At 43.9% G+C, this 14,410-nt stretch overlaps 2 protein-coding genes across 2 annotated transcripts in view; one reads left to right on the top strand and one right to left on the bottom strand.

Annotated features, from left to right (window-relative positions):
• The window catches only part of grk6 (G protein-coupled receptor kinase 6), an 80,801-nt gene extending 74,495 nt beyond the window's left edge, over positions 1 to 6,306 (bottom strand). The window contains exons 1-2 of the mRNA XM_076274813.1: positions 5,981 to 6,306; positions 287 to 382 (exon numbers count right to left, since the gene is read on the bottom strand). Coding sequence (XP_076130928.1) covers positions 287 to 382; positions 5,981 to 6,032 — 148 coding nt within the window. The 5' untranslated portion in view covers positions 6,033 to 6,306. The remainder of the gene's footprint in view (positions 1 to 286; positions 383 to 5,980) is intronic.
• A 3,328-nt stretch (positions 6,307 to 9,634) lies between these two features.
• The window catches only part of nop16 (NOP16 nucleolar protein homolog (yeast)), a 9,468-nt gene continuing 4,692 nt past the window's right edge, over positions 9,635 to 14,410 (top strand). The window contains exons 1-4 of the mRNA XM_076274446.1: positions 9,635 to 9,818; positions 10,660 to 10,768; positions 12,768 to 12,837; positions 13,714 to 13,823. Of these exons, the coding sequence (XP_076130561.1) occupies positions 9,712 to 9,818; positions 10,660 to 10,768; positions 12,768 to 12,837; positions 13,714 to 13,823 (396 nt within the window). The 5' untranslated portion in view covers positions 9,635 to 9,711. The remainder of the gene's footprint in view (positions 9,819 to 10,659; positions 10,769 to 12,767; positions 12,838 to 13,713; positions 13,824 to 14,410) is intronic.

Below are 14,410 nucleotides of genomic sequence, written 5' to 3'. Positions count from 1 at the left end.
GTTTCTGGGGTGTATTAAAGGAACACAGGTTTCTGGGGTGTAAGGAACACAGGTTTCTGGGGTGTAAGGAACACAGGTTTCTGGGGTGTAAGGAACACAGGTTTCTGGGGTGTAAGGAACACAGGTTTCTGTTGTGACATGGATGTCTGTGAGGAACACCAGGAAATGCCATCTGAGTGGACAGCAGCGTGATGCTAACCCAAAAGAGGGGGTCAATGGGGTCATGCTAACCCAAAAGAGGTGGTCAATGGGGTCATGCTAACCCAAAAGAGGGGGTCAAACATACCTGTAGTCTGCCGAAGCTCCTCACACAGGCTGATGTGGGGGAACTGGAGCATTTGTTTCCATTTCTTACTCTTCCCCTTCCTATTCCCACCTCCTCCTGAGAGAGAGAGAGAGAGAGAGAGAGAGAGAGAGGGAGAGGGAGGGAGAGGGTGAGAGAGAGAGAGAGAGAGGGAGAGAGAGAGAGAGAGAGAGAGAGAATCAGTGAAAAAGCCCAACCACACACACACACACATACATTATCAGATACACACTCTCTCTCTCTCTCTTTCACAATCTCTTTCACAATCTCTTTCACACTCTCTCACTCTCTCGCTCACACACACACACACACACTAACTTTCACAACATGTTTAACAATAGTGTGAGGTCACAACAGTCTATACATGTCTATACGTGTAGATGTCCTGCTGAGAGTACATCAGCAGATATACCTTATCTGAATCTATACAGGTGTATATCTATACGTGTAGATGTATAACTGGTCAGTTGGTTTAGGCCTCCTGGCCCTCATAGGTACTGTAGCAGTAGGTTACTCCTGACGACATCATCAGACGAGTGGAAATGGTATGCTATTAGTGCCGGTTGGTGTTGTGATTCTATCACTCCACTTCTTAACCACCATTGGTACAAATATCACTCCACTTCTTAACCACCATTGGTACAAATATCATTCCACTTCTTAACCACCACTGGTACAAATATCACTCCACTTCTTAACCATCATTGGTACAAATGTGTTTCTGAGCAGGAGAGTTCTGAGCAGGAGAGTGATTCTATTACAGACCTCGCCTGCATGACCACAAATCAACTTAATGCACCGGCTGGGATAAACAACATCCCAATAACAACTACAGGGCTACACAGCAGCATGGCCGTCATACACACACACTACGTCCTGCGCAGCCCGGGAGCGGCCCAGAGGCAGGCCGGGCGTGGGCCGTATCCCCCGGGGTCCCAGCACGGCACTCTCTGGGTGAATTGAGTTGAAAGTACCAAACTGAACGGGGATTTGGGACGGGGGAGGGGGGGGGGGGGGTGAAGGAGCGCAGGGGGCTCTGAGAACACAAACCGCCGGTTTGTCCAGCGTCACTTGTGGAATTAGCCCAGGCTTGGAGTGTGTGTGTGTGTGTGTATGTGTGTGTGTGTAATTAGCCTAGGCTTGGAGTGTGTGTGTGTGTGTGTGTGTGTGTGTGTAATTAGCCTAGGCTTGGAGTGTGTGTGTGTTAGGGGTGTAACGGTACACAGAAGTCACGGTTCGGTTCATACCTCGATTCGGACATCACGGTTCGGTACGAGTTCGGTACAGTGGAGGGAAAAGCAAAACAAAAATGCAGAAAGCATTTTTTTTTGTACATGTCTCAGGCTGTACCACCTAGTGTCATACAGTCTCTTCCCTGAGCTATCTGCAACAGCCTGAAGTGTGTAAGATGTAGGCTAAACAGTACAATAAGTACAATAAGTACCCAGACTCCATCTGTAACTTGTAAACAAAATAAGACAATCAGCTCTAAAACTGAAAATAGGCCTACAGCATCTCTTATTTCTGAAAGTGCAAATTACATAGAAAAATTATTTTTAAAAATCCACTTAAGCAAGACCTTCAACATCTGTGTTTAGTTGTATATGGAAGGGTCTACAATTTGCCTCAATATTTTGTGTGTAAAGTAATAATCTAGCCTACTAACTGTGAAAATATCACACTTTTTGCACATTTTGCCTTTTTAAAAAAAACGAAATTGCTCCTTTCATTTCATAAACAGACTACAACTAGAAGTCACGTGACTTTGCCCTTTGACGTTAACTCACCGTAGCATGGTTTGTTTATTAGCCTGGTTAGCGTTGTCACTTTATTTTACTGTCTATGCACTTAACACTACCAGAACCTCATGTGAGAAGTTACAAGTTACCCCAACATAAAGGTAATTACCACGCGATTTACATAGCTTTCTGTCATTACGAAATCATTTAATTTAAGCCATAGGTTTTGGCCCTATTTGTATGTGTATCCAAAGGCTGCTGAAGCGCAGGGGAAGTTTTTTCCCCTCGTTTCAGTGATTGGTAGCCTACATCATCTGGGTGATGGCTTCGAATATGTGTAGCATTTTTTCCACTCACATACCCAACAACTGCTGAACAACGCCGACACACAGTTTCATCTTATCCACCACTCTTTCGTCTGTACTAACGTTACTGTAACTGAAGTTCTTAAACTTGCGATCTTAAAGAGACCAGCGGATCCTCTAACTCTTGTGGGTCTAACCTTAGTGCTGCTAATGACTGACGGACTCGACCGACGACCTGACAAAAAAAACATAGGCGCCAATCAGAGCTTCAGAGCTAAGGCGAGGCTACAGATTAGCGTTAGGTGTCGCTAAAGAACTCCCGTAACTCTCGCTACTTAACAGTAATTGCGCATGACATTAATTAATCCACACACGAGTTGTATGTATTTTTATACCGTGTATTCTCCGTGTAAATTCATGCACCGAACCGTGACGCCCGTACCGTTTCGGTTCAATACGAATACATGAACCGTTACACCCCTAGTGTGTGTGTGTGTGTGTGTGTGTGTAATTAGCCTAGGCTTGGAGTGTGTGTGTGTGTGTGTGTGTGTGTGTGTGTGTGTGTGTGTAATTAGCCTAGGCTTGGAGTGTGTGTGTGTGTGTGTGTGTGTGTGTGTGTGTAATTAGCCTAGGCTTGGAGTGTGTGTGTGTGTGTGTGTGTGTGTGTGTGTGTAATTAGCCCAGGCTCTGAGGCAAGCCTCAAGAATGCTCCTTTTCTTCTGCGCACTCTCTCTTTCCCACACATGCCGTACTGTTAACACACAGCAGCACAGCTCTCTCATGCCAAACTGGACCAGGCCAGTTACACACTGACCCATCATCAGTGCATCTGTGTGTGTCCGTGTGTGTGTGTGTGTGTGTGTGTGTGTAGAGGTGCAAACAGATCTGACCCAGGTCTGGAATGGATCTCCCCTCATCTGCACCAGGTCTGCACCACACATGAGGAATGTGCACATTGTAAGATCTGCAACTGGTACACACTGTAAACACACAGTCCCTTCACACGTGTTGACAAGCCTCCGCAACATTGCCCCCCCACAACACTGCCCTCCCCCCCCACACACACACACAACACTGATCCAAGTCTCCCTCCGAAGATGAAGGACACACAGGCTTTTGCCCCTTTTGCTGTCCTCCCCAAAGGACACCACCTTTTGCTGTCCTCCCCAAAGGACACCACCTTTCCCCCCCGTCTACCCCAGCTCTGGAACACCACTTTTGCAGTAGTGTTTGAAACCATGGCAACATGGCCGCTGGTGAAGACGTGAGGCCTGCCGTGGGATAAAAGCAGAAACAGCCTCCACTCACCGAGTTTGAGCTTGTTAGAAGTCAGATGTCTGAGCTATAAGGCCCAGTGAGACAAACCTGATGGTGACTCTTAACATCAGCCTGAGCCCACCCAGGCTTAATATCAAGCTAGACATCCCATGGAGAGAAGCCATTCAGCGGTCGTCACTGTGTTCAGTCACCATGACATTAGGAAACAATTAAAAACTACAACAACAAAAAAAAACACTATGGGGAACTATTTTTAAAAGGTTTATAAGGATTATAAAAACAACTCAACTGTTAAAATGGACAGGGCGAAACTGCAACACCAATGTCAGATATTTGCAATTCAAAAGCTCTCAGCAGTATTGGTGTGACAGCAGATCTAGCGATGCATCAAGAGGTGAACGTGACGCAATGCCACACTCGGAGTGGTGGTGGTGGGGGGGGGGGTGGCAAGGGTGTCTGAAGAGGGGTGAAAGATTATACGAAGCCCCAACACAGATAACGATGAAGCCACCAAAGATATCAGGGGGCGCTGACAGTGCCTGAGTCTGTCTGGGATATGGCTGGGATTTGGCCCTCATTTGGCATTGAGGCGTTATGTCCACAGTACATGAGCGAGGACGCAGACCACACACTGTAGCCTACATGCTGGAGGCGTGCTGCTTTTCTGAAGGATGCTGGCGATGCATCCAGAAATGGGGAAGGGAGTGTGCTTGTGGCCTGTCGCCACGGTCACCATTCAAAAGAGCGTGGCAGTGAACAGGACCAGAAGAGTTTTCGACCAGAAGAGACTTTCGATCATCTCACCCCGCGCTGGTTGCTTTGGTGATTGGGTATGACAACACAAGACAGGCAGGCAGCATGTGTGAGACAGGGACCCGTGTGGACACGAAGGCAACAGGCAGAAGGGGTTGGCAGACCCACTTACAAACACAGGCAGGGAAACTAAACAAGAGCTACTTCTGCCAGTTTAGCTAAATATACTAAAAGCAACCTCCTGGCATGCAGTGATAGTGGCCATATCGGTCCTCAAAACTCGAACTGCAAAAACTCAATCTGGCCCAAACAACATGCTGCAGCAGCAACAGCAATTTCAGTTAAAGCATGACAGTGCTGCCGCGCGCATCACTGCTGGGACTAGATTGTTGTTCTTTGCGCGAGGCTAAATAGACTGTTCTGTTTCATTAAGGGAAACCTGGCTGACACGAGACATGCACAGCAAACCTCAACAATCACACAGACTTCCTGTTGTTGGGCCAACGGAGGAATGGGGCTTAAAGCTTCACCTGCAGCTGTCAGACAAAGGACCGGCACATACAAGGAAACGACACAAGGTGCAGGACTAAAGCCACATGTAAATCGTTGGCTGTTTCATTCATTTCTATTCATACGTGTGCAGTTCTGTCCTCATAGTTGTAAATGAAATAAATAAATAAATAGGAACGTCAAGTTTCACTTCTGTCGGTGCAAGACCATGGGATATTCTAATACACCCGCCCTTCAGAGTGCAAAAACTTTCGACTCATAAAATCCGTGCTCCAGTTCACAAACAAAAGAGTTAACGACGTTTTCCTAAAATGTACAGATAAAAAGCTACACTGTTACATTGAGCAAGCTTACAGTTCATAGCTATTGTGTTACATTAAGCAAGCTGACAATTATTACCACTGTGCGCATCGGAAATAATTCACTTGTAGGCTATAGCCTTCTACAGCTAAGCTATGAATTTTTATTCAGCGTAGCAGAAGGAATTCCAAAGTAATAAACACGGGCAGTCCCACGACCGTTACACCTGCTGCAAGCTCAAGGGAAAAAACAAGGTTTACGTGGTCACCATGATGAAAGTGTACAGGCAGCCTTGACGTTTCTCTCAATTCAATTTCACTATGCAAAACCTTATCATAGGTTGTCATCATTCCAAAATGCCATCTCTGTAATCCTTGACAGTCAAATCGCTGTTGTCGACTGGGTGGATGGAAACCCGGTCGTCTTCACTCATGACCACTATCTTTCGGGACCGTTTTAACATAGATCTAATTGTAAATACGATGCTATCAACATGCACGGGAGCTGTCTTCGTTGCCGTAGCGTACACTTGTCCGAATGACAGTTCCATCCTTTACGCCTGTCCATCTGAAGGGTTAAGATGGTCTTATGTCATCTAAAAACGCACAATCAAGACATCGATATACAGGCCCAATCGATCCAAATGCAATTGTTAGAATATAATGTCTACAACTATCTTATTTGGCCTTGGCTTCCTCTGGGAGTCCCCACATTTGGCAGCTGTGTGATACGATTAAAACGTGTTGGTGTCAGCCGCCGAAGCGCTGCCCCGGAGGTTCGTCGGCTCTTACCTTCCCTCGCCTTGAGGAGGACAGTGTTGGCCACGATATTCTCGAGTTCCATGGTTTCATGGGGTAGCAAGCACCACAGGCCCGACCTCGTCGCCGGGTTGGCAGTGAGCGTGTCCTCCCCCTCTCCCCCCCACGACGGAATATAACCCTTGAATGACTCCCTTTGCCGTTGTCGTTAGCTCCCCTTTTTCTCCGCCCCCAAATCTTCAACTACGTCGCTGCACTTCAAAATGCTCCACCCTATAACGCTCCGCACTGTCCAATCGCAGCTGTCCAGAGCAACCCACCTGAAAAAGTAAACTCTTTGGCGTACGACCAATCAGACCGAAAGAGAGCTTCCTGGTGCGTCTGTCAATCTATCCATGTTCTTCAGACCATGAAGGGGGAGAATCGAGGGCGCGTGGATATTGAACGGGTGTCATATCACAGTGAACACATCCGCTATTTCATTCCTTGCAGTGTGACAGCATGTAAAACTCGGACCTATTCTGCTGCCTTGCCACGCCCAATGATTCGTGTGTAAGACAACATTTAATGGGGGTAATACTATAGGGACATCTAGAGGCATGTAGCCTACTGTATCAGTCAAGTGCAACCCCATAATCCAGATAACATAGACACATACATACATACATACATACATACATACATACATAGACAGATACAAGTTCTTTCACCTGCATGTGTAGGCCTGAAAGAGGGCCTATTTGGATTTGCTCATCAATATTTTAATTATTTGAAAACAAAATGTGAGAAATCCGATAGGTCCAGCTGATACAGATTACAGATGGCTCACAGCTCTGATAGAAGTATCTTCCTTTGGTTGTTACAGCTACTTGCTTTAATGGTGAAGAAGTTGAGCCTCTTTAAAAGCCGACAGGCAGCACTACTGAAAGGACATGGCATTTAGATATCCATCTCCCCACTCTGCTGCTGTTCCTTCAGAAGTTCTATTCTTACCCCGAAGTCTCACGATCAGATTGCCAAATAAAGTCAAGATAAACACAGAGTGACTTACAAATTTAATCTCACATCTGAACTTCATAATATTTGTATTATTTCAAGAATAGAATCTGTGAGAATTTGTTAATTTGTTTCGTTGCCAGGTATTACATTTAAAGGTTGGCCAATAGTACACACGTATCATTTTGAATCAATATAAAATAACTGTCATGCCAGAAGCAACATTTAAATAATGCTTTATCACTGCATTGTGCAGCTCACCTGATTGGTTGTGTTGCCGTGTGGACATTGGGACCTCTTATTGCATTTACACCATAATGACAAGATGAAACTGTTGTGCCACAGGACTTTCAGTATCATGCAGCCTATACTTATCTATAGTTTATTACACAATTATGGCATTTAACATTATATTCAACAGCCTACTTATCTATGTTTATTATTCAACAGCCTACTTAACAGTGTTTATTACACAATTATGGCATTTTACATTATATTCAACAGCCTACTTACCTGTGTCTATTACACAATTATTGCATTTTACATTACATTCAACAGCCTACTTACCTGTGTCTATTACACAATTATGGCATTTTACATTACATTCAACAGCCTACTTACCTGTGTCTATTACACAATTATGGCATTTTAAATTATATTCAACAGCCTACTTACCTGTGTCTATTACACAATTATGGCATTTTATGTTTAAATTTGGTGTTATTGTGCAGGGAGCTGATGCTAAGGTCATGAAATGTATTCATGGTGATGGGGGTTGTTTGAGTTCAGTGTTACGAAATACTACATGAGTTGCACAAGCAGATGTCTTGACTGGTGCTTCTGTGTTTTAGTTGCATCAAAGTGTTGTAACTATAAATTGTCTTTGAAGTACTACATACAGACCTCTCAGAAGGTAATTATATCGCCCCAACCACTTGTTATCCTGTACAACCTTTTCTGTCTTTCTTCCCATCTCTCTCTCTCTCTCTCTCTCTCTCTCTCTCTTTTCTTCCCTCACACCTCCCTTCCTCCTGTTGTGTTATCATTCTAGCTATGGCTATGAAAGAGAAGACTCCGTCACCAGAGCCTTGTGGCTTAGAGCAGCTGTATTGTGTAGATGGCACTTCCCCAAAGTGTCTGGGCTTTGGGTAAGGGTTGAAATAAGTTGATGTCTTGCACAGTGGTATACTCACACTATGGGGAGGCACAAACGTGTTTGCCCATAACAGCATTTACAGAGTGGGCAAATATGTTTCTAATCATTTTCTACTTCTGTCTATTGAAACTATTTTCTACACTGTCTATTGAAACTATTAAAACGAGTAAAACTGACTTTGTTTTAAACTGGCGTACTGCTGGATGGTTGGTGTCTCACATTAAAAAATTTTGTAAATATGAAACTACTGACCTGGGGCAGGGATGGATTACTGCACAGGCCTTCCGGGCCCAGGCCCAGGGGCCCAAGGTGTCAGGGGGGCCTGAAGCCCAAGCCTTTGCATGGAATCATTGCCTCAATATCAACACATCAGGATGTAGGCTATGAATCTGATTGAATTTAGTATTGCCCATCCCCAAAATGCACCAGAATACAGGAAATCACATTAAACAAATTAAAAAAATTCTGGGGGAGTACACCCAAACATATGTGACAATTAGTGGGGAGCCCTTAATACATCTGGGCCCAGGGGCCCGAAAGTTCATAATCCATCCATGACCTGGGGTGTGTTTCCCAAAACCATAGTTGTTAACCTGTAAGCAACTTAGTTGGTTGGCAATGGGAAATTGCATTGCAACCAACAAAGTGGAAAAGTTATGGTTTTGGGAAACACGGCCCAGTTTAGTAATGGATGCAATCATCATAGGGTCAAAGGTCATAGATGACCTGTATGTGGAACAATGCCTTATTCTGATCCTTGCTTGGTAGCAGGATACTTTCCTTTTGACCAAAATGGCCTATAGATCAGATTCAACTTTATTGTCATTGCACAAGTCAAATAGGCTACATGTGCAACAAAATGGCATTTTACATCTAACCAGTAGTGCAAATAGCCAATTGTGCTGTTGAGACAGCATTTACAGGGTACATAGTTGGTAATAGATCATATGTTGGTCCTGAAGTGATTGTGCTTTTAGTTGAAAACACTTTTATTTCCTTTCCACTATCATATTTGCACACAATTGTTTAGGTAGATGTCATCAGAGTACGGAAATACTCTTTAGCAGCCTAGACAAATCGATGTAGGCCTAGTGCTCCTGAACTGATTCTGCAAATTGCAGAGGCTATTTGAAAACATTGAGGCCTAGGCTATTCGAATAGTCTGTGTACCAAAAACACATCCCATTGGTCTGTGTGCAATCCTCGCCATAGCAAGGACCAAGCCAATCTGAGTCCGAGTTTGTAGAATTTTGGCAACAAAGTGTCCACAAAATGTGATTGCAATGTTGCAATACATATCAGGCTAAAGCATGATGCTCTATGTGTATAATTTAACAGGCTATATCAACTGTAATATGGATATATTTGCTAGCAACAGCATACTTATGGTTCCATAGACAGGTTGAGATGCTGTTTTGGGATGCAAACTGTGTTTACAGCATAGACTGTATAAAATAGGTTTACAGCTGTGGTCGCCGCATTGCTGGTTACGTCATCATCAAGCGCAGCTAAGAGAAGCGACATATGTCACGTGATCCCGACACACGTGTTTTGTCGTCTGTACTTCGGGACGTGAAAGTTACTGTAACGAGAGTGCTAACCTACAAAAACAATGCCAAAGGCTAAGAAATCCTCCAAGCGAAAGAAGTTTGATTACACGAAAGACAGAAAGAAGCTTAGAACGAAGTTAAGGAGGAAGCTAGCTCCAACGATTGAATGGTAAGACACATGTTGTGGTTATCTAAATTAGCCCCTCAATGTAATGTAGTTCCATGTGTTTTGCCCTCCAGCTGCTAGTAGACTAGCTGGGTTTTCATTGGGAAGCAGAAAATGTCGCTAGTTGTGTCATAACATGTTATCATATATTGCCTGGGGATTCTTCTTGTTTCTCTGAAATAATTACTGCGTGATGAAGCGTACTGAAACTCCTCTGTGCATCAAGTGCATTGAGTGCATGGACAAGCTAACGTAGCTGTTAGCCATCTAACTATTAGCGGATAATAATGTTACCTGATGTGTCCACTGATCTTTGTGCTTCATGGATTACTTCATAGATTACTTCATAAAACAACAACCATCGCAGTCATTGGATTGTATTTGAATCACCATAACCTTTCACTTGGCTGAGTGTTCTATTAGACGCGAAGACCGATTGCATTTCAAGCCATCAGCTTCTGTTGGATCACATTGTAATTAACGTGAACATTTTACAGTAATTCCGTCTGTTACGGGGCCCTAGGTCATCGTTACATTTGACAGTTCAATAGTCAGATTGAATGTTTGTGTGACTGCATCCCTTAATCATGAGCATTGCAATAGGCCTGGATTTAACGAAGTAAAGAGGGTTCTCATGATGACCAGAAGAGGTCAGCGAAAGCAAGAGAAAGATGCCTCAGTGTGGGACCTTCAGGATGGAAAGGCCAATTACCATTTTTTTTAAACTGACTATTTTAACTGACAGAAGTGTTTTATAGTTTAGTTTGGAATACCTGCCAATAACCGCAGATTTGTCGCTGTTGACTGCCATGTGATAGTGACGTGTGTCCGATCTCATATGCAGTGCTCAGATCAGAAACGCGTGGGATGACCGGAAAACGGTTCAGCAGAACTTGAGGGAGATGGGACTGCAACATGACACCAAAACTGTTCTGCCTATTCGTCAGCCTAAGGTAATATATGAACTAGAGCAGTGGTTCTTAACTGGTCTGGCTTTGGGACCCACAATTTCACATGCCCATGAAGTTGCGGCCCATATATTTAGCCGTTCAAGCCAACCGATACGGCAAGCTACATGGTGAGACACGCAAAGCGCCTGGAGGCCGACCGGAACTTGTTTTTAGTTTTGATGTGTGTGTGTGTGTGTGTGTGTCTGTGTGTGTGTGTGTGTGTGTGTGTGTGTGTGTGTGTGTGTGTGTGTGTGTGTGTGTGGTACATGGTAAGACACGCAAAGCCCCTGTAGGCCGACTGGAACTATTACATTTGTGAAGCCTTCAACTCCTGATGTCACCTTTCAAAACACTCGCCAGGTTTGTTTTTGACAGGGTGCTTAGTTTCCATGTGGCATTTTCGTTTTGATGGTTTCATGCTCTCATGTGCCACCAATACACACACACACACACACACACACACACACACACAGACAGGGTTTCTGTCCCATTTTGACCCATTAGATCTGAAAGGTCTGATATCAGATCTGATAAGGTAGCATTTGAAATATGCGCCGGGGGGGGGGGGCACACAAGCTCCGCGACCCACCCTGAACGGTTCCGCGACCCACTTTTGGGTCCCGACCCACCAGTTGAGAAACACTGAACTAGAGCCTGAGTCTCACACATCAGGGCAGGGCCACTGAACAGTGCCAACTGGAACTTGGGGTAACACTTTATAATAAGGTGCCATAATAAGTAGCTGTTAATATTTGTAAATTGTTACTAAAATATCTATTTGGTTAATAGTTTTATGTCTTTATTGCCCCCACCACCCCCAACACTCACACACAATCTCTACACAGCCTAAGCCACAACCCACCTCCCCAATCCCTCCCCAATGTCCAATATGCACTTTACATCTTTACAAACACAATTTCATTGCATTTCTTACACCAGTAACTATGGTGTAACTACTAAGTTGTGCCAAATAGATATTTTTGTAACAGTTTACAAATATTAAAGGAGCGATTTGTAGGGCTGTTACTGAACGTTCTGTAGGCCAAAATCAAAACACTGGTGAACTTTCTCAAGACTACCAGACGCGAGCCTTGTCTGGGTTGCCAGATGTAATGAAGACTTAGCTAACGTTAGTTGACCTGTAGCTGCTATAACGTTTCTCCAACCATGACCCAGCTACACATTACAGAAACAGTGAAAACAAAAAAACCTTTCTAACCAACGTAACATACAGTATTTAGCTGAAGTTAGCGATGCAGATGAAGTTTAGCCTAGGCTACCTGTGGTGGAGAAATATGGCCAGCTCTGCGTCAGACTTGATATTCTTCGTTTGACGATTTGCCTGCCTCTCGTAGGCGTTCATGAATACAACTGACAGCAAGTTGACAGTTGGCTTTGCTAATTTGGCAACACAAATAGCCCATTATTAATACGCTATTCTAAAATTAATCGTTCAAAACATAAACGAAAATTCCAAGAGATTTCGCCCCGTAACTCATTTTTTTCATGGGTTTTACGGGGTTTTACGGGTTAGAGTAATGTTGTCAAATAAGCCATTACTTCAATTCATCGTGTTTCCTTACTCTCTGACAACAAATGGTGATCATTTTTGGAATGGTTACCATTTATTTTCCATTATTTCCTACTTACTGGTCCTTTAATAAAGGGTTAGGTAATGACTTGTTTGCTATTTGTTATGGCACCTTATTATAAAGTGTTACCTTTGTTGACTTACTATTTAAGTACAGTTACAAGCCTTCTTTGGGGAATCAAGCAAAACTATTCTTCCTCCGCAATTTGTAATATTTGAAATGATTTCCTGATGTACTGTCTGTCATCGTCCATGTAAACAAATCAGATTATTTGTTAGCTGACACTAGAGTAGTGATGCATTGTATGAGGTGTGTGTTGGATATTTACATATCGTGTTTGAGACGCATTGTCTTGGGATGCTGTTGTTTAGTGAAGCCCTTCATAGCTTCAACTGGGTTTTTATTTCTAGCTCACCAACACTGAAGCCATGGATGTGGAGCCAGACGAACTCTTGATAAAGAAGCCATATGTGATCAAAGGTAAGTCCCGGGGCATGTGGAGTTCTGTGGCGCCACCATCCCCAGACCCCCACGCATGCACAAGAGGTGCCCTGTTGTAGTAAAGACAGATGAGCGTATGAGAATGAATGTCATCATTTCTTCTGAGCTTTGAGGACAGCATGTTAAACTGTTGATTTGTTGCCAACACGGCTCACTTTCCATTAAAGTTCTGGCGACAACTCAATGGAAGCCATTGTATTATCTTTGAATAGACACAACTTGTTTGAAGTCTGCGTTCATAATGCGTTTGAACGCTTTAGAGATTTCTAGGACAGGGACTTCTGACATACAGCCTGTTGTAGTATACTTCATGCTCTGCTAGGCCACCAAGAACAGATGCGTCATCATGAAGAGGCGAACCATCCCTCCTTCCCTTCAACACACATCATCTGATCATAATCTGTGGAGGAAACATGATGTGTTTTGTGTGGAAGGAACAACTCACACAAGTTTTTTTTTTTTTTTTTTTTACCTCAAGTCCTGTGGAAACGAGTACTAGACACTGGTCTTTGCAGAAGTGTAAAGTGTTTTTTATGGATATTGTTAGGGCCTTTATTGTTTTTGCCTTCACAGAGAGAGAGAGAGAGAGAGAGAGAGAGAGAGAGAGAGAGAGAGAGAGAGAGAGAGAGAGAGAGAGAGAGAGAGAGGAGAGAGAGAGAGAGAGAGAGAGAGAGAGAGAGAGAGAGAGAGAGAGAGAGAGAGAGAGAGAGAGAGAGAGAGAGAGAGAGAGAGAGAGAGAGAGAGAGAGAGAGAGAGAGAGAGAGAGAGAGAGAGAGAGAGAGAGAGAGAGAGAGAGAGAGAATATTGATTTATTTATTTTAACCTGGGTCCCTGTTTGCTCCTATTGTTCTCCAGACATGGAAGCCCAGGCCAGCATCCCCAGCCAGAGCTCCAAGACCCTGTCCAGAGATCTGATCGAGTACGCCCAGCACATGCTGCGTGAGCACGGGGATGGCAACTACAAGGTGGAGTACAGTGACCTTCGCATCAGACAGTGGCATTTTAAAGTCTTAAGTGACCGTGACGCCCTTGCATTGGCCTATTGAAGTCCCTTTCCAACTGACCAGCAGTAGTGAATGCTTCCTAATACCACATTTAGCTGTGTCAGACCTGCCAGCCTGTACACATTTTGCGTAGCAACCACGCATTTTCACATCAAAATACGCCGCTACGATTTTTTACTTAAAACGAGCAGGCATCCAACTTCTCCGGAAAGCTCCTTGAGCATGTGAATCTCCCGCTAATATATTTCATGCGAGGATGAGATACTGAGAGAAAGTGACAAGTGAGAATGACAGGCAAGCATAGTGGCCTCTCTTTATGTTATTTTTTCTTCAGCCAACGGTGGCTTAAATGAAAGACTTGATGAGGTGAGTTTAACAAGAAGTGTTCACTCGCAAATTTGCGTTCCCCTAGCTGCCGTTTTGCTGTGAAACTAAAAATATTCCAATGAGTGCGATTGTAAATTCACCTAGGCCTAATAGTTTGACTATGTCTTGGAACGTTATTACTTGTTCATAAGTTGTTTCAGTTAGCATGTGTCGCTGATGGT

The sequence above is a fragment of the Alosa pseudoharengus genome, unplaced genomic scaffold (genome assembly GCF_046254945.1).
Source record: "Alosa pseudoharengus isolate Yale_2024_CS ecotype anadromous, Long Island Sound unplaced genomic scaffold, YU_APseudo_1.1 YU_APseudo_1.1_scf_8, whole genome shotgun sequence".
In the NCBI taxonomy this organism is placed as follows: Eukaryota; Metazoa; Chordata; class Actinopteri; order Clupeiformes; family Clupeidae; genus Alosa; species Alosa pseudoharengus.
The sequence above is the reverse complement of the archived record's forward strand: the minus strand, read 5'-3'. Positions and strand labels throughout refer to the sequence as shown.